Source organism: Procambarus clarkii, chromosome 33 (assembly GCF_040958095.1).
Source record: "Procambarus clarkii isolate CNS0578487 chromosome 33, FALCON_Pclarkii_2.0, whole genome shotgun sequence".
NCBI lineage: Eukaryota > Metazoa > Arthropoda > Malacostraca > Decapoda > Cambaridae > Procambarus > Procambarus clarkii.
The window spans coordinates 30,520,619-30,543,074 of NC_091182.1; the positions used below are offsets into that span (position 1 = coordinate 30,520,619).

The 22,456-nt window shown below is 40.2% G+C and overlaps 1 protein-coding gene across 4 annotated transcripts in view; it reads right to left on the reverse strand.

Moving 5' to 3' along the window:
* The window catches only part of LOC123765295 (cyclin-dependent kinase 9), a 37,559-nt gene extending 16,655 nt beyond the window's left edge, over positions 1-20,904 (reverse strand). For 2 of the 4 annotated variants that reach the window (XR_006773700.2, XM_045753845.2), the window contains exons 1-8: positions 20,775-20,904; positions 18,858-18,939; positions 18,134-18,224; positions 15,132-15,167; positions 10,507-10,625; positions 8,379-8,542; positions 3,788-3,926; positions 2,040-2,210 (exon numbers count right to left, since the gene is read on the reverse strand). Coding sequence is in view for 3 of the 4 variants with exons in the window: in XM_045753845.2 (XP_045609801.1) it covers positions 2,040-2,210; positions 3,788-3,926; positions 8,379-8,542; positions 10,507-10,625; positions 15,132-15,167; positions 18,134-18,224; positions 18,858-18,939; positions 20,775-20,872 (900 nt within the window). In the remaining variant the exon portion in view is untranslated. Of the gene's footprint in view, positions 1-2,039; positions 2,211-3,787; positions 3,927-8,378; positions 8,543-10,506; positions 10,626-15,131; positions 15,168-18,133; positions 18,225-18,857; positions 18,940-20,620; positions 20,687-20,774 lie in introns of those variants that run through there. The other 2 variants (XM_069335518.1, XM_069335517.1) reach the window with 2 other exon arrangements.
* Between the last annotated feature and the right edge of the window lie 1,552 nt (positions 20,905-22,456).

Genomic DNA, 22,456 nt, shown 5'->3' on the forward strand with positions numbered 1-22,456 from the left:
CTCCAGAGCCAGGATTCAACAAGCACTTATGCATCTACTTATGAACTTGTACATCTTTTCTCAATCTTTGGCAACTTTTCATTTATTAAACAGTTTATGAGCATCGAAACTTCCCACTCAAATATTGTTATAGTTATAAACAGCCTTCTAGTGCTTCGGGGCTTATAAACCTAACGGTTTATAACAAAGCCCTGAAAGATTTAGAAAAATGCACAAGTTTGTAAGTACTTGTGTAACTGCTTGATGAATCCCAGTCCAAGCTTGTCAATTTGCTGTGGATTGTTCATCAGCTCCAGAATCGAGGTGACGAGGTGACTAATTGGCAGTACTGTAATGAGGTTCGAGTGAATCCTTTGTTTTGTGTAAATTGTTTGCAGAGTTGTTTGCCAGTTTTGAGGCTTCAACTTCTGTGAACCCTTCAGTTGCCTGTAAACCTTTGCTGACTTTCAGGAGGCTTCTTCTGGTGGGGTGGCAGAATGACATCCACTCCCTGTGCCTATGTGAGTGGGAAGGGGGGCCAAGTACTGGTTCTGATCCCAGGTAAGTCAGACAGAACTTCTGAGACAGATGTGACCCTTTATTATGTAGCAATCTCAGCTTCAAGAAAGTAATGAGGATGGGGGGGGGGGCACCAAACCAGGCGAGATATCTTGAGGTTATCTCGAGATGATTTCGGGGCTTTTAGTGTCCCCGCGGCCCGGTCCTCGACCAGGCCTCCAACCCCAGGAAGCAGCCCATGACAGCTGACTAATACCCAGGTACCTATTTTACTGCTAGGTAACAGGGGCATAGGGTGAAAGAAACTCTGCCCATTGTTTCTCGCCAGCGCCTGGGATCGAACCCAGGACCACAGGATCACAAGTCCAGTGTGCTCTCCGCTCGGCCGACCGGCTCCCATGAAGAGATAGTGAAGCTGGATGACCTGGGAAGCTGACCGCTATCACCTCATCAACAGACTTCACAGTGGAGAGCAAACCCACACATTTCCCATAAGCAAGATGACTTGTAATGAAATGGCTCAAATTGGAGGAAACCCAGAACTTGTAGAGAAGCCGGGCAACAGGAAAGATAAAACTAACCCCCACAGCTGGAGCTAAATTTAAAACAGGTTATACACAAAACAGGAAGCCAAAAACACAGGGCATATGCAAGATAGGTGGCATAAAACACACAAATGCAACAGAAAATTTAACAAAAATATAACAATGGCCCTATACTGCACTAAAAGTTCCAGGGATAGCAAACAGCACTTATCTGAAAGTGGGCCCAGCAGAGAGAAGAAAGTCTTCAACAAGACTAGGTAAATGAATGAAGTTGTTGGCTGGCAGGGACTCCAGGTAGTCTGGGCCACAATCTGGTGGCAGTCAGGTGAATCTAAGCCAAGATATGCTTCCTGTTGTAATGAATGATTGCTTTTTTTCAAGGTTACCTAATTTCTTAAAGCAGTTGCTTGTTGTGATGCACTTGAACTTTCTGGTCGGTATCTCTCAGATTTGGGTTCATCTCTAATCCCCAAGCTCCCCATGACTTATAGAAATTGGCAGATTCTGGTCTTGGCTCAAGTGGGTTACATAGGCCTGATGCCACTCCCTAAGACTTGGCAAATCCCGTGCTTTAGCTAGGGGGATGTACCGAGGAGTAAGCCCCTCCTAGAAAGGAATATACCTGGTTGTTGAGTAATTGTTCTTAGGGGTATTATTTGCAACAAACTACTGGGAGCCTTTCCCGGTATTAAGACATGCTTATTTGTTTTTTTATGCTTATTTCTTTTCGAGAATGCTCAAAATCTTTTCACCCCATTGTTAAAATGGTTTTAGAATCTAGAAAATCTGAGAAACCCAAAGGTATCCTTAGCAATGATACCTAGCAATACATTAATGTGATAAATAAAGAAGAAAATCAAAATTAACACACATGAGGAAATCATTCCTTATAATTAAACAATTAAAACATTTTTTTAAATAATATTAACTTGTGCCACATGAGTGGCACAGATGAATATCTAATCTGCAATATCTTAGTCACTAAACTTATTATACCTGACTATCTCGAACATAATGCTTTAGTCTTTCACACACTCGGCGTTGCTGCCCCTTGACTAAATCCATTTTGTTGTAAAGTTCGTAATTTTCAACTGATGGCCAAACTTCAGGTGTAATGGAGCCACAAAGTTTAGTGATGAGAGCCAACTGATGCTGTTCTGTACTCCCCTGTAAAAAAAAAGAAAAAACATTTTTCACAAAATTATTAGTAACAAAAATACTAAAAACTAAAAATAGCTGAAGTATCATAAAAAACCAGCACTAAATGTAATGAAATGCATCTTTCTGATAAGATCTGGTGGCTCCCTGAAGCTATCTCACAGAGATGGCTTCTGTGGCAGAACGTTCCCCTTCTTGGTACCACAATTACAGAAAAACTCCAGTCCAAGTCTCAGAAAAGTCCTTCACTACCGGCACCCCCGAGTGGAGTGGAGTAGAGCAGGGAGTTCTGATGATGACATCCATCCCCCACTGTCTGGATGGCATACCTCAATTGTCCACAGGCATGCCAGAGCAGGAACAGTTACAGCAATTCCAGTGCTGTAACTGTTTTGTAACTGAACAATTACAGCAATAACCAGTCTCCGTGGTGTAGTGGTAAGACACTCACCTGGCGTTCCGCGAGCGCTTTATCATGGGTTCGTATCCTGGCCGGGAAGGATTTACTGGGCACAAATGCTTAACTGTAGCCTCTGTTTAACTCAACAGTAAAATGAGTACTTGATTGTAAAAACTATTCTTAGCGGCGGGGATCATATTCCAGGGATCTGCCCGAAATGATATGCGTACTAGTGGCTGTACAAGAATGTAACAATTCTTGTATATATCTCTTCCAAAAAAAAAAAAAAAAACCAAGTGTAGTTACAGGATGAGGGTGTCCATCATGTGAACAGAGGCATCAGGTGAAACAAAACAGTCTAAACACTTCCATCCAGCCATGGGAATTGAGTCCGGGATCTTTTACTCGAGACTTGACTGATGTAAGTCAAGTGCTAATCTGACGAAAACATAAATGTTTTCTCCACGGGGGTAATTGTAACAATCCCCCTGCTCCATGTGCCTTTATGAGAGGGCCAGGTTCTGGCTCTGATCCATGGTATCTTCTTGAGGTTATCTTGAGATGATTTCAGGGTTTTAGTGTCCCCGCGGCCCGGTCCTCGACCAGGCCTCCACCCCCAAGGAAGCAGCCCGTGACAGCTGACTAACACCCAGGTACCTATTTTACTGCTAGGTAACAGGGGCATAGGGTGAAAGAAACTCTGCCCATTGTTTCTTGCCGGTGCCTGGGATCGAACCCAGGACCACAGGATCACAAGTCCAGCGTGCTGTCCTCTCAGCCGACCGGCTCCCTAAGGGAGGCCATACAGAAATCATACACCTTATGACCGGTAGGCCATACAGAAATCATATACCTTATGTAACTCGGTAGGATGAAGCCATTTCAACAAGATTACTTCAGTGAGCTATCAAGGGGCTAATATAGAAAAATTACAAAAATGAAAATGAAAATTAAAACATTATCTTGGCCCCAAGATGGGGGATCGAGTCAAAATTGAAATGGTGCAGAAAAGGGGTTAAATAAGGTATCCCACACTGAAAAGTTAAAAATCTTGGAAGGGAAGGGGGAATTTGGTTACGATACTGGGGCTACCTACCAACATTTCCCTGGTGTATAAACAATATACAGTATCTCCTATGATAATATCTAACAATATGGGTTTCATAAAAATTCAATGAATCCGTACCTGTAGTATTGGTGTGCGGGTCCACATTTCAGCCATTATGCAGCCAGCTCCCCACATATCAACTGGGGGTCCATAATTTCTTTCTCCTAAGAGAAGCTCTGGTGGCCGGTACCAAAGAGTAACAACACGATTTGTATACCTGCAAATTAAAAGAAACTTTATTTTCATGTTCTTATTTGTAGATAAGGTAAATTAAATAGTAATCATTGCCAAAGAATGACCAATATAGATACAGAATCACTGTTACTTAACAGTTATAGTTTACAGTACCAATACTGTTCAGTGTATGGAACATGCTTTCTGCTGACATGTTATTTCATAAAGCCAGTGTCAAGAGTAATGAAACTCAAATTTCTGGGCGAGCCCCAGTGGCTTCTTGAACCTACTATCTCCGATGTAGGTGCCATCTACTAGGTGCCATTCCAGTAGATGGCACCATTGCGCAGTTCTACAGCTTACCGGGGACCAAGAGCCAGAATATGGCTTCCATATTCTCCTGGCTAACACAGCACAAACACACATTGGAAAAGCCACAAAGGCAAAAAAACACCATTTAGCTGAAGCAGAACACATGACATCCAATAAAGAATATCCACAACGGTAAAACACCATAAGAAAGCACACTGAGGCCAGAGCGACAGATGGCACCCGACACACATTACTCCAGAGGAAACTGAGGGTGGAGCAGCTGGCTGACCCCTGGCTGCCTCCCCTCCCCCCCCCCAAATGAGGAATGGGTGGGGGGCAAATAAGCTTGCACTAGTTTCATGATTTTTCAATTGTTTACATTGTTGTGGAATTCTCTTGGAGACTAAGGCATTAATATTTCTTATAACCAGCAGTATTCTGTTTTGTTTTGCTGACTTTGTGGGGTGCTTCCTCAGATATGATTAAAATTCACCGAGAATTTTATCATAGTGCCACTGCACTCTGCACGCCTCTTTAGAGTGGATCATGTTCTGGCTCATAGTCCCTGGTAGGCCTAAAAGAACTCTGCAACTGATAGCACCTAGTAGTTTGCATTATATCAGCACTGTAGCTTCAGGGAGCCACCGGAGCTCACCCATAAATTGGCACTTCATTACAGTCAACGCTGGTTTTTTCTTGCACACCAGGGGTTATATCATATCATGATCGATTGTGAAATCCAGGGTTTAAGTGGCAATTGTTTATTTTTTTATAGTTACCTATTCTATAATCACTAACAATATCTTTTGTTGTGAAAACTTCTATTGACCCAACAACTTTGTCTATAATCTTTGCCTCTTCTGGGACTCTGTCTACCACTCCTAGATGGTATCTCGTTTTCCTTACAACCCAATTCCTAATATTCCTTCGAATATTAGGAATTTACTATTGCCCACTGTGCTTTGTACTAATTTATTGTTGGATGCCAGTTCTTTTCTGATTACTTGTCCAATGTCTGTGCCCCACTTGTTGGAGTGTTTATTTTGTCCAATCGGTTGTGCATCGGTTTATTTCATTTCTTCTTTGCACTTTTCTAACCCCCTGAGCAACCTACTCCATCTGCACTGCTAACAAATCCTTACCTATCTTGTCATATAGACTGGCTTGTAGATTTGCCCAAACTACTTCTACAGTTTTATCCCATTTTTCCCCATTCTCCAAATGCGAGAGAGCATTCTCTCGGATTACCACCACTGGTTCATGTTGCACTATTGTAAGGGTGTTACGTGATCAAAGGAGTTGCAGAATCAACCCATTGTGCTCAAATGTACAGGACAAGTGCATTTTGCTATCTCCGTTAATGCTATAGATAGACCTAGTATGTTTGATGTTCAATATGAACTCTTGGCTCGAGCAGTATGTTGATGCTGCAAGGTACAGTGCAAGGTTGTTTCAGCAAAAGATATGCTGCATTTACATCTATGGGTATAGAGGAAAAAGCTTTTCCTCGCTATCTCAGGCTAGCTGTTGAGTGTGGTATAAAGCCAAGTGATCCCAAGGAATTTCCTCAGGTCAGTGTATTACCTCAGGCGATCCCAAGGGATTACCATGGGATCGCCTGGGTAAGATCAACTGTAGCTGCTGTGACCAGCCATGATGACGTGGCAGTGTCTCAAATAGCAGTGTCAAATAAGAGCAAGTCTCAAATCTGTGACATCACTACACCATGTGACCTTGTCAGAGGCTACAATATACTTACACGGTTAAACAGTTTCTTGATTGGTGGAAGCCTTACAAAGTTCCTGGATAGCTATTGGAGTATATGTTATCGGTACACCAGAATTCTGTTCTGCACTCACAGCGTGTGGTGTAGAGCAATTAGGCAAAACAGTTTTACTAACATCGTCTAAGTTCAAAGACAATGTCTAGTTAAGCCATAGAGTTCATAAAAGAATCTGCAAAGCAGCCAGGAATCCTGTGGTGTAATTTAAGCCAATCACAGTGAACTGATGAAGATACAGAAAAATCACAATAAGGTAACCAGATGTAACAGCCTGAGTGAAGACCTTCATCACGATTTATCTGAGTGATCCCAAGAGTAACTGAACATTTAAGGGAACGTCATTGCAGTACAGTCAATGCACAGAGTTAATGGTATAGATTGAAGTGTGTTAAGCTTATATCCATCTGTGAGAAAGGAATTCTACTATGACAATCTGCCATTTGTCCAAGTCGTGAGCTGCCACGTGTGAACCCGCATGATGAACCACATGCCTCAATGTAGCGAAGCCCACACCAACGTACAGTTCGAGTTGCGACTGCTCTGCTACCGACTACATGTCACTACCATCCTTGTACTGGCTGACCATGTGTGAAGTCCCTAACCAAGATATATGTGTCACCTTGAGGAGTTGTCAGACAAAGTTAACTGAGCATGTATGTGGTGTGAATGGGTTTGAAGACTGGCTATTAAAGTAATCTAAAAAGTCGATTCACAAAATTCCTGCTCGCATCATTCAGCACCTAGAACAGGTGAAAGTTGTGTTTATTATTGATGATGTTCAAGTGGTACTCTGCATCACATTAATCATTTGTGAACAGTAATTTTGTGTGTTGAAACACACACCACACTTCAGTTTATATATACTGTATGTATGTCATTATTGTGTTAATTTTGTCATTGTATCCAAGTATCCTACAGAACTCATTTTTCTTGCATCCTGCAGTTAGGATAAGCCGAGTCTTGAGATCGGCGTTAAAGAGTGTCAAGATAGGGTTATCAATATGTGTTGCCATGTGACTGGTCAGCGAAAAAGCAAGTCTCTGAGGCAATATTAGCTAAGCACAACACTGATAAACAGAGTAAGCTGCTCTCCAGGCATTAGCAATTTAATTATCTGAATAAACATACATTTCTGTACATTTGTTATTTATGCTATCCTATACACTACATTGCCATGCTAATCTACTTGAATTACTATCCCAAGTGACCTGCTCTAAGCTCCATACTATTTAGGCCCTACTTAAATTTAATGAAGACGGACCCTAGGAAGGACTCTTACGTTGCATTCCTTAACTTTGGGGGACTTCCATGACAAACGTGATTCAAATTTTAGACAAAGCCCATTGATAAGGATCTCCCCACAGTTGGACCCTTTAAAGTGCCCTGCAAACACACAATGTATTGGCTCCTATTTTGCCCTTGTTACAACTTGTAACAAAGTTGTTATATCTTGTTATAAAGTTGGTATAACATGTTAGAAAATTGTTACATGTTATATTGGGTGTTAAAACTTGTTTGAACCTTGTAGCAACATCGTATTTTCGTTGAATGCTTGGCGGGTTGCATCCCTAAGTAAAATCGATAGTAAACATTCCCCCCCACCCTTAACTCTCCAAGTCTTGTTTTCCTTCAATAATTCCTTAACTTGACCTCTCCCATTATATTAGTGTACTTTTCAGATGATTACAACCTCATTTTCTAAATAACCTACTTTCATGACTGTTACCCTTGCTTCTCAAACCTTGACTTTCTTTCCCCTAATATCAGAATGTTTTGTGCATGGAGCTGTAGCATGTTTTCTACTGCCACTAACCAAGGATGCCACATTTTCTTATTTCTTCCTTGGTAAATTTCTTGGTAAACCCAAGAAATTTTCAATCGTTTTTTTTGTTGAACAGCTCTGATCACGCATTTGTTTTGGTTGTCATTCATTCATGTACAACGCTCGTGTAGGACTCTTTCCTGCTAAAATATTTCTCAATTTTAAATTTCTTTTTGACTAGTATATTTCGAAACTATTTCTTTATCGAGATCCAGATGCCTGGCACTTTTTAGAATGTCATTATCACTTTCACTTCCACCAAGAATTTGTTGCTGCCTTGACCCTCATTTGACCATTTCAAATTTATCTCTCTACTCCAATATCTGTATGTGTTACACTTTTTAGACATATTAAATAATAATTAAGAAATTAAACAAATACAATATGCCGATACTGTATCTTGATATTTAAACAAAAAAATTCACATGATGAAAGAATGAAAAAATAAAACACACTGCCTATTTTGCAAGTCAAGTTTTGCCACATAAGCTAAGTTGGACAACTCTACCTGAAAAACACAAAGCACGACAGCCCTGACATACATACATGCACATCAACAACTTTGTAATAACACATACCTATTTGGACCTTGTCTGCTAGTACTGAATGCTCGAGCCAAACCAAAATCAGCCAATTTCAAGATTCCATTTTTAGTGATAAGAACATTTGAAGCTTTGAGATCTCGGTGGAGAATCTTGTTGGAATGAATGTAGTACAGTCCGTTGAGCAATTGCTGCATTACCTGGAATCAAAGAGGACTAACAAATTAGTACAAGTCATACAAATTAATACATAAACTCTGGCATTTGGCCTTTATACTGTAGAGTGAATTACACTATTTTATAAAAAGTAAGCATAAATTGACAAACCTTGTTTTTAATGAGGAAAATCTCTTCTTATATTCCTGCTAAGGCCCTCAGAACATAATAGGGAAATACTATATAGTACTATAATGAACAAAGGAAATTAATGAGCACATTAGTGCCACAATGTTTAACAAAGTAAACTTCAGTTGCATTTAATAGGCACATTATTTTTAGTGCAAATGTTTCAAATTTGAATTAAAGGTAATGCACAGGGTTATAAACCTGTTTCTGTGACCCCTCCCTAACCCCCTCTTCTACTCTCACAGTGTGCGCGGCCCAAATTTATCTGGATTAATCGAAACCTTTGGGTGTCCAGAAACTGGAAAATCTGGTTAACAGAAATAACCATTTCAACAACTTTCATCATTTTTTAAATTTTGTGTGGTATTAACAGGCACCTGAGCTTTAAATACCTGTAACAGTGTTTTAAATAAGAATGCATCATGAAATTTCTATGATGTTCATACAAGTGCTCTCTGATTGTGCCTATGGCACCCTTGCTCTTCACTGGGTCTATTCTGCATTTTCATCCATAACTTTCACTCCAATAAGTTGTTATTTTACCGTGCAAATTTGAGACCTGGCCTTCCATTATCTTTCTTGTACCTATTATTTCATACCTCTTGTCTCCATTTCAGTGAATACATTTTGAAAGCTATGAAACAGTCCCAATAATTTAGATGCTTTATTGTGTTTGATATGTGTCAAATATGTTCTCTGAATTCCCTCTATTTCAGAAATCTCTACTGCTCCGAAAGTGAAATTAGTACCGAGTAGTACTCAAGGGAGGACAGTACCAGTGATTTAAATAGTATTAACATTGTAGTGGGATCCCTCGATTTGAATGTTCTCATATTTCATACTATCATTTTCCTGGCTGATGCTATACTGTATTTGCTTGACTATTTTCTCTGATCAGACAACATAATTCCCAGATCTTTTGCATGTTGTTTTCCTTCTATGAGTAGGTTTCATTGTGTCTTATACCCTGTATTTTGTTAAAGTTCTTCATTTCTACTATATTTAAATATCTGTAACTTATCACTGTCAAACCATGTTATTTTCTGTTGCCGAATTGAAGAATTAATAAATATCAGTTTTTAGTTTTTCAGCGTCTTCTAAATAACTAATTTTCATGCTAATTTTTGTATCTTCTGTAAATGATAACATGAAGCTGTGACTAGTATTTTTTGTCTATATATGATATGAGAATGACAAAAAGCAGTGGTACAAGGACTGTGCCCTGGGGTACAGAGCGATTTACCATCATTCTATGGTCACACTTATCAAATGCCACTGAAAAGCTGATGTATACAACATCTGCTTTGTTTTATTCTAATGCTTCCGTGATTTTGTCATAGTGGTTGAGTAATTGCGAAAAACAGGATCTTCTTGCTCTGAATCCATGTTAACCTGGGTTATGAAGTTCAAAAGTTTTCCATAAAACTTGAGATTTGATTCCTAACCACCCTTTCAAAAACTTTTTATTATGTGTGATGTCAGTATGACTGGTCATAGTTTTTAGCCAAAGCTCTACCTCCCTCCCTTGTGCAGTGGAGCTATATCTGCACATAGCTTGATATAAGGTTCCTAGTGAACTGGCGGAAGTCCCAAGTGGTTCCATTTCAATTCTGGACGTGGGTGGGCCTAGTTTGAAACTCAAAAAATATCTGATACAATATAATTATATCAATAATTCTTTCAACCCTATACTGTACTAAAGTGAACTGCTTTAACATTCATCCAAAACACAGTGAAGCTAAAGTAATATGGTTGGTATCACATCAGCCCTCAGTTTTTTCTTTTATATACTGTACTTTCATGAGAGGTTAGCACTCACCTTCTTAATTTCCCCAAGATTAAATTTTACGTTGACATTGGAGAGTAATCCAGCCAAGTCATGCTCACAAAATTCAAACACCAAGAAGAATGTAGAAAGACTGGACATATGTGGCGTTGCTGATGGGAAATAACAATATTTTTAAGACGTATATAAAATATGAATATAAATTAACAATTAATTTATATAGAGAAAAATACATATGTATCTGTACACACACTTGCCTGATCCCAAACAATCTTCCCACTATTCTCTATACCTACTACTACTATTAACTCCAATTCCATAACAACCCACTAGAAACCAAAATTGTATATGTAGACAATTAACAAGATAAATTTTTGCCTAGGTACAAGGTAAAAGAAAATATTTTGTCAAATCAGGGAAATAAAGACATAAGAAAAATATCTCATATAACACACTCGGGCTAGTGTTGCTACAATTCACAAGGGCAGATATCTGTTGTAATATGTATAACAAACACACAATACATTATGATCTAAAAGAGACTATGGAAAATGAAATACATGAAAACTTTATTTCAGGAGTGACACTATGGGGAACTCGGCAAGATCTTCAATGAATTTGACTGGAAAAACGTTGTTAGGCAAGGAAATAAATGATATGAAGGTCAAGTTTTTCAGAATTTATGAAAAAACAAAGCTGAATGTAATGAAACACCAATTTCTAGGCGAGCCCCGGTGGCCCCTTGAAGCTACTACCACTGATAGTGTACCACTGATAGTGTACGGGTGGGACACGAACAAGGGACACAGGTGGAAACTTAGTACCCAGATGAATCACAGAGATGTTAGAAAGAATTTTATCAGTGTCAGTAGTTAATAAATGGAATGCACTAGGAAGTGATGTGGTGGAGGCCGACTCCATACACAGTTTCAAATGTAGATATGATAGAGCCCAGTAGGCTGAGGAATCTGTACACCAGTTGATTGACAGTTGAGAGGCGGGACCAAAGAGCCAAAGCTCAACCCCCGCAAGCACAATTAGGCGAGTACAATTAGGCGAGTACTACGAAGATACATTGGCTGCAGTTCTATTGGCCTACTGGAAACCCAAGCCAGAACCTGGTCCTCTCACAGAGGCATGAGGATCAGATGCAATTCAAAGGAGACCAGATCCATCAATGAGGCAGAATCTGGGTCACACAAGAGATATGCACCTCCTAAACCCCACCAGGGGACTCGACAAGTAGAAAACCCTCTGGAAGGACAAAACCGAAAAACCCAAAGGCACTAGGAAACGAACCCAGGGTGGTGCTGCACCCTATCTAATGAATACAAGGAGGGGGGGATAAGAAAACCCCAACCCCAGCAACAAAAGACCCTCCACAAAAGACACCAGACCACAAAGGGTCACTGTGGGACCCAAGGGCCTAATTTGAAACCCCCCAAGCCTCGGGAACCGCAGAAGAGGGCCCCTGAAGAGAGCCAACATCCACGCCCACTGCCCAGGATAGAAAAGTAGAATCCAAAGACAACTCGACAGGTAGAGGCATCAGAAGAGGGAGCCGACTGGAAAGACCCAGAAACCTTGGATATCTGGTTTTTTTCTAGATTTTTTTTTAAGATGGCATCTGTTTAATGGAGGCCTAACTAAGTAGATGTGAGCCCTGTGTATGCATTGAACTTTTAAATTTTAACCAGTTCTTTAAATTAGCCCTCATTGACTCGCTCACTACAGTCAGATATGGCATGATCATCCCTGTTTGACGTGCACATTTCAAGGGTTAAAAGTAAGGAAACCAGATGCCCCAGAACTTTTGTGTTTGGTTTCTGGGGTTTTGGGGGAATCGGATAGGGAGCTTTGGGTTCTCTTGGTCCCATCCAATATTAGGGCCTTGTGTGTCAAGATGAGGGGTTTTCCTATCCAGTTCCTTGTAAGAGTTTGATCTCAATGCAGTTTCCCTCAGATTTCATTTCTGCATGCCTCTTGGCATGCCAGATGCTTCTTTCTGGAGTTTTTTCTCTTGGGTCCCCTTTGGTGATGCAAGTGGATCTTTTCAAGTACAGTACAGTACTGTACTTCCTACGAGACCCGGAGTTTGCCTTTGTGATGAACCCTTCCACTTTTGAGTTTGTGTCTTCTTTGCCATACTGGCTGCCCTATGAGGTCTCCAAGTTTTCCTGGCTAGAAGACAAGCCCCCCCCCCTTTTTTTTTTTTTAGCATGGGATGGTCTCTGTTGTTCCTACACGCTCGAGTGGTGAAAGGTGTCAACCGCATTTGTTTCAAGTGTTTTTAAGCTATTCAATTTCTGCTTCTTTGCTCCCGCACTTTCTTGGGATGTAGGGATGATGCAGCTACATGCCTAGTTGCCTCTGCTGTTGGTGGCCTTTAAGGCAGACGACTTGCGGGCTTGCTTGAACTTAGTTATGGTTATGAATTTTTTGGCCCTCTTGGAGCTCCATACTGCTTGGTTCAGTGAGGATATTGATGCACTTGACTCTGGGTTGGGAAAGGGTGCCTTACTGCCAGCTGTGGCAACATCACCTACTTTGCCCAAGCTGTTTACTGTCAATCTCGTGTGTCAACTGGCTGTGTTGGCTCGGCCATTAGATTCGGCTTGGTCCTTGGTTCATTTTCACAGAGGGTGACAACTAGTCATGGTTCGTGCTGGACCTTGCACAGTTTGCCCCTCTCAACAGGCTGGCAAGCGAGTGGCTCACCCGGTTTGCCGACTCCTGGTATTACAATTTGTGGACTTTTTGTGTCATTTTGCATGGCCTGCAGTGGAGTCGGTTGGTCCTTACCCCACTCCTTGGGGCCTGGGCTTTTGAGGCAGGCTTCTTTCCCCCTCACCTTCTTTGAATCATTGTTGAGTGGAATGCTTCTGGCATGGTTGAAATGACTGTCTCATCACTGGGTGTCTTGCCTTTTCTCAGTTCAAAACGAGACTCAATGGAGCTCGTTTCATCCTTGATCTTTTGGGAGTGAACAAGTTCATCTGCTGCCCCACTTTCCACTTTAACACTCTGGCTCAGGTTTGCTTTGTGTTGGAGGCATGGTACTGAAAGATTTCCCTGACCTACAGGACACCAATAAGCATCCCCATACATCCGAGGAGCATACATCTCTATACAGTACTGTACATCCAAGGTTCAGGGATTTCTTACACTTCATAATGGGTCATCTCATATTTACCGCTACTGGTTTCTTCCTTTTTGCTTCAATCTGGATCCCAGTGTTTTCACTAGATTGGTTTGAATCGTGGCAACTCATCTTTGTTGGGGTTCATGCTCTGGCCAATCCCAACGACTGACTGGAGTGGATCCCCAGTCAGTCTACGTGTCTGCTTGCCAGGGATCTGGCTCTCTTCCAGCTCACCAGGTTCAGGTTTCTGGTGAACTGGCAGAAGTTCGTGTTGGTTTTGTACCAGGTTTGGACTTGGTCGGGCCTAATGTAGGACTCTGTTAGCATTGCTTTCTCTTCCCTTGCTCTGGCTGCAGTACCACTGGCTTCTGATGTTGAGGTGGTCCCAAGTGACTCGGCATTTGCTTGAGCAATTTGTGCACGAACCTCAACTTTGCCTGTGTGGTTTTTCAATTGGAGCTGGTGTGACTTTGCGGGCTGTTCTGGTTTTTCTGGTTCTGCCCCTTTTGCTGCTGCCACAACCATTGGGTTAAGACCTCTGATCACACACTGTCGCTTGCTGCGTCACCAGCTTTCTCTTGAGCTTTTTGGGATTTGGATCCTTGGCACCTTACTCTATTGTCGCTCAAATTTTTATTCTGAAGGGCAACAAAAATGATACATTTAAGATGCTGATGAGATGAGCAGTGCCTCTCAATGATTAGGTGAAGATGGGCAGCTAGGTCAAACCAATTTCTGGGATTCAGTCTGTCTCCCAAACCAAAATCAACCATTGGAAGCAGTGTGACAGTGTCTAATGGACCTTTATTCCAGTAATAATGAAAATGAAATGGTCCAACATCTGCAATTTTATATTCCTGGCCAGTAGACAAGACTGATGACAGAAGCCCACATAACTTCAAGGAAAGCAGAGGGAAGAGCCTGAATGTGTTAAGTGTTCCCGACCCAAAATTCCAGCAAATACCCGAACCTCAGAGGGACTGATACATGCAAATAGGTATCTTTGAGATGACAGGGAATGTAAATATTGCTCTCCAAATTGAGGATGAACTGCAGCTTTAGAAGTCGCATTTTCACCACCAGAATAATTTCGGATGAAATTGCAAAAATGGTTCCACGTATATATCATACCTCTGTCCAACATTTTCAAAATGTAGAAGTGAAGTAGATGCCTGTCCAGGAACACCTGAGAAAGGCTAGAGTACCAACTACAAGAGATCCTCAAACACTACACAAAAATAGCCCAAGCATTCCTGGATCAAGACCACCAAAAGGCAACAAATATGAACCTTACTGAGGACTAAAATTTAAGAATCCAGAAGCAAGGCTATACTTACAGTCCATGCCCACAGAGGACTGGAATGGGTTTAACCCCAGAAGAATTACAATCCTGTTGGACCATAATGATTCTGGCTCAGAGAGGATACAAGGAACCTCATCTCAGAAAAATGCCCTTAAATATAAAATACTAAGGATACCAGAAGTTTAGGCTCTGGATAACCAGAGTAAAACCCACCTTTAGCAGGCTTCTGAAGTCCTGGAGGTGGCGGACCTAGAGAGGAAACAAAGAATCACAATACAGTATTAATTAATTTTTAAACATTAAACATTCTTTATGCTTAAATATTAGTTACATACCACAATTAAGCAGAACAGTAGAAAATAAAAATCTATTTTTATTAACAAAATTAAAATTTTCTGATACTTCTCAAATAATTAAGACAGTTATTTCCAGGGTGTTCTCATTTTACGAACACTTGTTCATACGACCATCCTCTCAAGGTCCTCCTTCATGCATAAAATCACTAACTAAACCAGTCGGAGCATCCCAAGTATCATGAGCAGCACGCTAAAATGTCCTTGCAGCAGCAATATGGAGTATTGTACAGAAACATCCACATGGCCCATTAGAGAAGGGTGGATACGGTCAAATCATGTACAGTACTGTACTGTACTTTCAACATCTTATTTTCCCGATTGTCAAAATTATATGCATCGTTTGGTTAGGATGTATTAACTTAGACTACATTGCGTTAGGCTTGGTTGAGTTAGATCAGGTTTCTTTGGGTAAGATTAGGTTTGGTTGGGTTAGGTTAGGTAGGTTTTAAAATACATTGGCAAACCGTCATGTGTATGATGTGACCTGTATCTGTGGAGACCCACACTGCCTCAGTCAACAGTTTTCTTGTACCCGGACAAGCCAGTGCTGTGCTTTCTTTGGACTTTATTGAGGAAAATACCATTAACAATGGTTGATAGGAAGAGGAAAGGATAAAGGCATAATGGGATCAGGAACTGAACTCCACTGATAAACTAGTTACAATATGCATTATAAATCAAATCATAATTTGATTTGTTTATCATGCAAATAAAATTATGAAACTAACTCACCACACATGTCAGATGCTTAGGATAGAGACTGTGTAATGAAGAATGCATCAAATCCACCATGCAGAGCTATAACTCAGAAAAAAGCAACAAGGAGTAACATGGGTTGAAAAGCATACACTAACCCTCCTAAGCCTCCACCACCCTCAAACGTAAGGCCACAACCTCAGGAAACAAAGACGACACCTCGGCAGTGATGAGCACTGCTCTATTATCAGTTTTTATGTTACAATATTCTTTCCCCAGGACAAAACATCCAAGTAATAGATGGATGCGTTCAATGCGAGGGTGCGCAAATCACACCAGCAAATATGGTAATAATAATTCAGAAATGGAAGGTGTGGATGAAAACCCCCTCCCCAAAGGCACAAGGGGCCCAAGCAGAGGCTAAAGGAACACACATTCTCCAAGCGGACTCCCCCCCACGCCCCCGCTCCAGAAATCCTCGGGGGCAGAGCCCTCTTCCACGCCACGCCAAGAAGAAAAGCTTCCAATGCCTCGGTGGGAAAATCGGGCTCAACCACCTCAGCGACCGAATCTGAAGTGGTAGCCCCAAAGCCACCCGAGCTAAACCTGCCTCGACCCCGAAACCCTCAAATCCTGGTCCCTAAAACCCAAGCAGGGTAGCTCTGGGGTCTCCAACCAGGAAACCAACCTGACTTGTTACAAAAAGAAGAATTGAGCATGCAATGCAGCCGCTGCCTGATCCCCGAGATCAAACAGACAAGGAATGAGGAAAGTGAAGTACAAGCGGGGAACAAGGCCCACAAGACTCCGGGTCGGTGGTGTCCCTGACCCAACAGGCAGCGTGACAAGAGGCAGTTCAGATGATCGTTTCCCTGAGGCAGGAGCAACGAACAACCTTCGACTTCACACAATGGCGAGAGCGGACTCGATAGAAGTAGCCATTGTACAACCAAGCCCTCAGGGAGTTTCCAGAGCCCCGTAGGTTGAATTAGCCCTACAGGAAGCCCAAGCACTGAAGCCAGCTAAGCCGGTAGAACCCTGTTAGTACTGGTGGAACTGACCACCAGTAGCAGCTATGAAACCTTGGGGGCAACAGAGGCGGACTACCAACACAACCTAGGCTTGTCTAATAAGAAGCTAAGCAGACCTCTGTCGAAACTAGGCGAGAATGCCAGAGAATGAAAATAAATTAAAACAAAACCTCACGAAGAGATAACAAACTGGCAGCAAGAGAGAGAAACATCGGCCGCTGCGTTGAAATAAAGCAAGCTGCGCCACCCAGCCAATAACACTCCCATACCTGGGGCAAGACGTAAACCCCAGACCCCAACGTACCTCAAGGGCAAAGACAACATCACGCGAAAAAGTCCTCAAAAGGGGAGTGATCCCAAATGCCCCAGGGAAGATAACCCCTGACACACAAGGGCAGTATTCACAGAGCACCTAGAGAAGATCACTCTAGGCACATGCTGCTATTGTACTCTAAGACACCTGGCCACCACACCACAGTTGGAACAGGGCAACACATCCCAGGGCAAAAATCCAGAACAGGAACTTGAGGCCAGAGGTCACTGACCTGACCACCAGCACATCAGTTCAAGAACTGGAGTGGTGGACTGCCAGTTCCCCTTCCCAGGGGAAGAGGGGGTAGCACTAATAAGTGGAAATGCTAATCACATGAAGGATTGCTTGTTTGGTTTCTTTCTAGGGGGGAGTTATTTTGATCTTATTTTGACACATCACATATCAGTTCAGATAGTTTCAGGGAACCGACAAGGCTCCTCACAGAAAAAGTAGTATCTAATTATATTTTTAAAAATAATCAGAATTGGATTCAATAACTGTAGCAGATTCAAGAGCTTTTAAAGGAGTCAGCTTCAGTATCGGAATCGATAGAAATTTAATCATCATCCCATCGGCATCAGTATTGGAATCGTTAGAAATTTTAGTATAGTGCCATCACTAATTTCTTATTCCATCAGTACTAAACAATATACTGTACATGTACTGTACTTCATACAAACCTCTGGCTTAAAAATTCCACCCCTATCAATTTTTTTTAGGTATGTATCTGGTTATAAAATTACTTTATGCAGTTTTCAATATGAAATCAATCAGTCTCATTTGCACAAGATAATGAGCATTGCACATCTTTTAACTAACCTTTAGTACGAGCTATTTCAAGCAAGTTCACAACGTTGTCATGTCTGAGTAACTTCAAGATTCTGATCTCTCGTAGTGCTGTGATGGGAAACTGAAAGATACAGTACCTATTTACAGTATGTAAAACATGTAGGGATGTAAATAAAGCATTACCTTATAAGCTATGTATCTTCCTGGAGAATACATAATCTATTTAGAAATTTATAGATATGCCATTACTGTACTTGTATATAATGAAGGATTAACAAAGATTATGTAAACTCCCAACATATTTAAGTATAAAATATTAAAAATAATTTACATAGATTGGTCTATTACACTGATAAACAAATTTGCCGTTGCTGTTTCAAATTTAATAATTACAGTATATATACATACAGTTTAATTTATTTGATTTTAGTTGAGAAAGGTAATGCTGAAACCTTTTACAAGCCATGTGACTAATGACACCCCACTAATGATTTAAACAATTACTGTATAATTTTTTTTTAGAAATAGGACTTTTTCATAGTGCTACATTTCATTTTATCATAGCATATGATTCAAATTATTTATCATAACTTAGCATATAAATCTTGGAACAGGCGATTACTAGGAGTCGCATGAAATTCTTGGTTAAAAACTTAGTGAGCAAATATACAATTACTAAAACATACACATCAAATAAATCTTAAAATGACTCTCCAAATAATTTGAAATAGCAGGCTACACAACTTGAACATACCCCTTCTTTCTCATTTTCCATGAGAATCTTTTTGAGTGCCACAACCTTGCCTGTTCTTCTGTCACGAGCTTTGAATACTTCACTGAAATGGAGATAAGGCATGAAGTAATTTTATCAAAAAGCACAAGGAGTAAACACCAATTCAAAGTTAAAGATGTCACGTGTAGCTTTGCAAGCAAGTAGTAGTTCAGCTTAAGCTTATGTTGTTGCTCATGCAGACTAATATTTCTGGGTCTATCATGTAACACCTATGAAATAATATTTAAGAACTTGAGATAAAACGTATACAAAATGTGTTTGTTTCAACATCCATACCGTAATAATACAGCTAATATCAGCACTCCACATCTTCAATTCTATTAGCACAAAATAAATAAAGTTAAGTCACCTGTATTACTGTACTATACCATACATAACTTAGAGAAAAGAATAGAAGACAATGGGCCTAAGTTTTTATTGTCATGAGTGGAGATTTGAACAATTAATTTAACTTTAAATCAAGATTGGCCATTTCTAAATACCTATACAGCACCAAATGTGGTACTACAGCACAATATTTACAAAATTCTTGCTTTGAAAAATAAGCACTTACAATTTAATACATAATGCATACCAGTAAAGTTATATATTGTATAATAGATAAATACAACACAGAACTGTACTTAACAAATTAAACAAAAATTAACCTTTTAAATACTGTACAATGGCACCCCCAAAATCTGAATCATACCATCTGGACCCAATTAGGATTTGCATGAAATCCAAAATTTAAGAAATCTGCTCTTTCTGAACCATTTATCAAAATTTGTGAATTTCCACATAGGAAGTGACGCATGTTTGTGCATATTTAGACAAATATTATATAAATAATGATGTAAACCTATAAATAATAATTATACACAAAAATATGAAGTTATAGTAGTTGTGGTACAGTAATACTGCTTTTTCCTCCTGACTGCAATTGTGTGCAATGTCACCAATGTATATATGGAAGGTGCTCAACAAAGCTGTCGGAATCCAGTAAAACATGAGAGCAAGCTTACAATGCCTGGGTGCACTATCCATAAGGAAAGGAAAGGCAAGGAAAGCCAATGACCAAAACAAAAACCATATACAAATACAGCTCTGAATAACGCAGCAGAGGCATGGCCAACATGGGTAAAAATAAAAAAATAGAGCATGCCTGTACACAGGTGATGTGTACCCACAGCACACCCTGTGCTCATGCTCTGGATCATGAAATTTTTTCAAGCGAGCCACAATTACAAAGCCCTTATAAGGGCTTTGAGTGTTTATGAATGAACCTTGTACCTGTATTGAGAAAATCCATAGGAGCAAAAATATGGAGCAGATCTTGAAAAATTCTTGAAAAAATTGTCAAGAACAATAGTGGGACCTTTAATAAGCTGTGGGCTTTCTGTTCCCATTGCAGCCACTAGAGAGATGGTGGCCTTCAGGTAAATTCAGAAATTTATCTCCGAGTAGTACAGTAGAAAATAGGTCTGTATCAAATACATTCACAATCCTTAGGTTAAAATATAAAAAAATAATGTATAGGATTCTCGGAGGATTCTCAAATTATTGCTGAGAAAGCAATAGTCGTTTTTTTGAACGAGGTCTAGATTTCAAAAGAGGAACGAGCAATATTAAAATTGCCATAAAAATACTTTCGGCGTGTCTATCCAGCCGTAAGTCCCCCTGGAATTTCCCTTACACCCCAGACAATTACTGATCTGCTTCAATAGTAACAAAGTTATCCTTACACTGATATTTATAGAATTCACATGGTGAGAGTCCCTACAGGAGCCAGTGTTGGGGGCCTATGGTCACCCGTAAATGCGCACACACACACACTTCCCTTGTGTTAATGTTCACTCACACGCCCACCAACACCCTCATATCTTTCTGTATACTTACCCAAATGTTCCTTGTCCGATTTTAGCCAGTTTTTCGTATTTAATAACATCATCGCAGAAAGGAAACTCAAGATCGTCGTGGTAAGGGATCTTGCTCATGGTCCTGTGGTCGCCACTCTCTCACTTGTAAACAGCTGGACCACAGTTGTTCACCTCCCGCAATTGAACAATGGTAACTCCTCAAACGGATGCTTATCGTTCAAAAATATGAATTACATAATTTTTTTGCATATTACGATATTTGTGAAAATATTTACTTTTACGAGTAGAGGTAAATAAATGGTAGTGATTACAAAAAACTAAGCAGAAGCCAGAGCCAGGAAAGCGGGCCAGAGAGCGCAGCAACAAGCGCAGTTCTCAGTAGTAAGAGCCGCAATATTTCAGGAAATTAGAGATGACACAGGAGCAATCACTGGCACTCAAAGATCAGAAAACGCGAGAATAAAGAGCTATGACATGTTTAGATCCGAGAATTATATATACACGGGCAGCATAAAACATCCACTGGACAGTGTGGTGTTGTAATTGGCAGAATTAACCTGGGGATATCGAGATATATGCAGGTAATTTTACTGTAATTTTTCTACTTAAAATCATCTGTACCTGTAAAGTAAAGCTGTAAAATACCTGTAAACATTTTTTGTCAATTTTACTGTTAATTATCTAAAAATTATCTGTTAGTTTAAGGACTAAATTACGAAACGAAACGCTTTGCGTAAGCTTTAGGCTTTGTATGTACCAGCTCTATCAATAAATCCATCAATGTTTGTATCTCACCTTGTATGTATGTACTTAACCTGAATAAACATTTTGATTTTATTTAATTTGACTTGCCCGAAACGCTATGCGTGCTAGCGGCTTTACATGAATGTAAATTCAACTTAAATTCTATGTTTTCTGTTAACCCCCAATGTACCTTCTTGTATATATATATATAAATAAATATATCCCCCCAATGGTGAACCTTCCAATTGTAAACTATGTAAACAAGAGCTGGGACATACTCTCCAACACTATATCTGTGACTGCCCTGTTATCACTGATTTCAGAACAAATGTTGTGAAGTACTTTGAACTCTCTAACTACTTACATAAAAACAAAATAAATAAATTTGTATTTAGGTAAAAGTTCATACTGTACATACATATTAAGTTACAAGCAGAATATTGGATTTCAAGATAGAGCTAATTATATTCTATGCCTAAAGCCACTATTATGCTCAGCGTTCCGGGCAAGATGTGGGAAAAAAATTAAAAACTAAGACTTAAGACTGGACTATTTGAGATCAAAAGCATGAACTGAACTGAAGTAGAAGGATGACAATAATTACATGTTGAATTAAGAGTAGTAATTGCAACAGAGGAACAGAATGTAATTTTTAATACATAAACAGACGGATTACAATTTTCTTAAGTTTATACATTGGCAGATATCAGCGGTTTTACAAGTTACTCATAAACCATTAATGTTTGATAATAGCAAGACATATCTTGAGATGATTTCGGGGCTTAGCGTCCCGGCGGCCCGGTCCTTGACCAGGCCTCCTTTTTGTTACACACACCTAGGAAGCAGCGAGTGGCAGCTGTCTAACCCCCAGGTACCTATTCACTGATAGGTGACCAGAGGCATCAAGGTGAAAGAAACTCTGCCCATTTGTTTCCACCTCCGCCGGGGATCGAACCC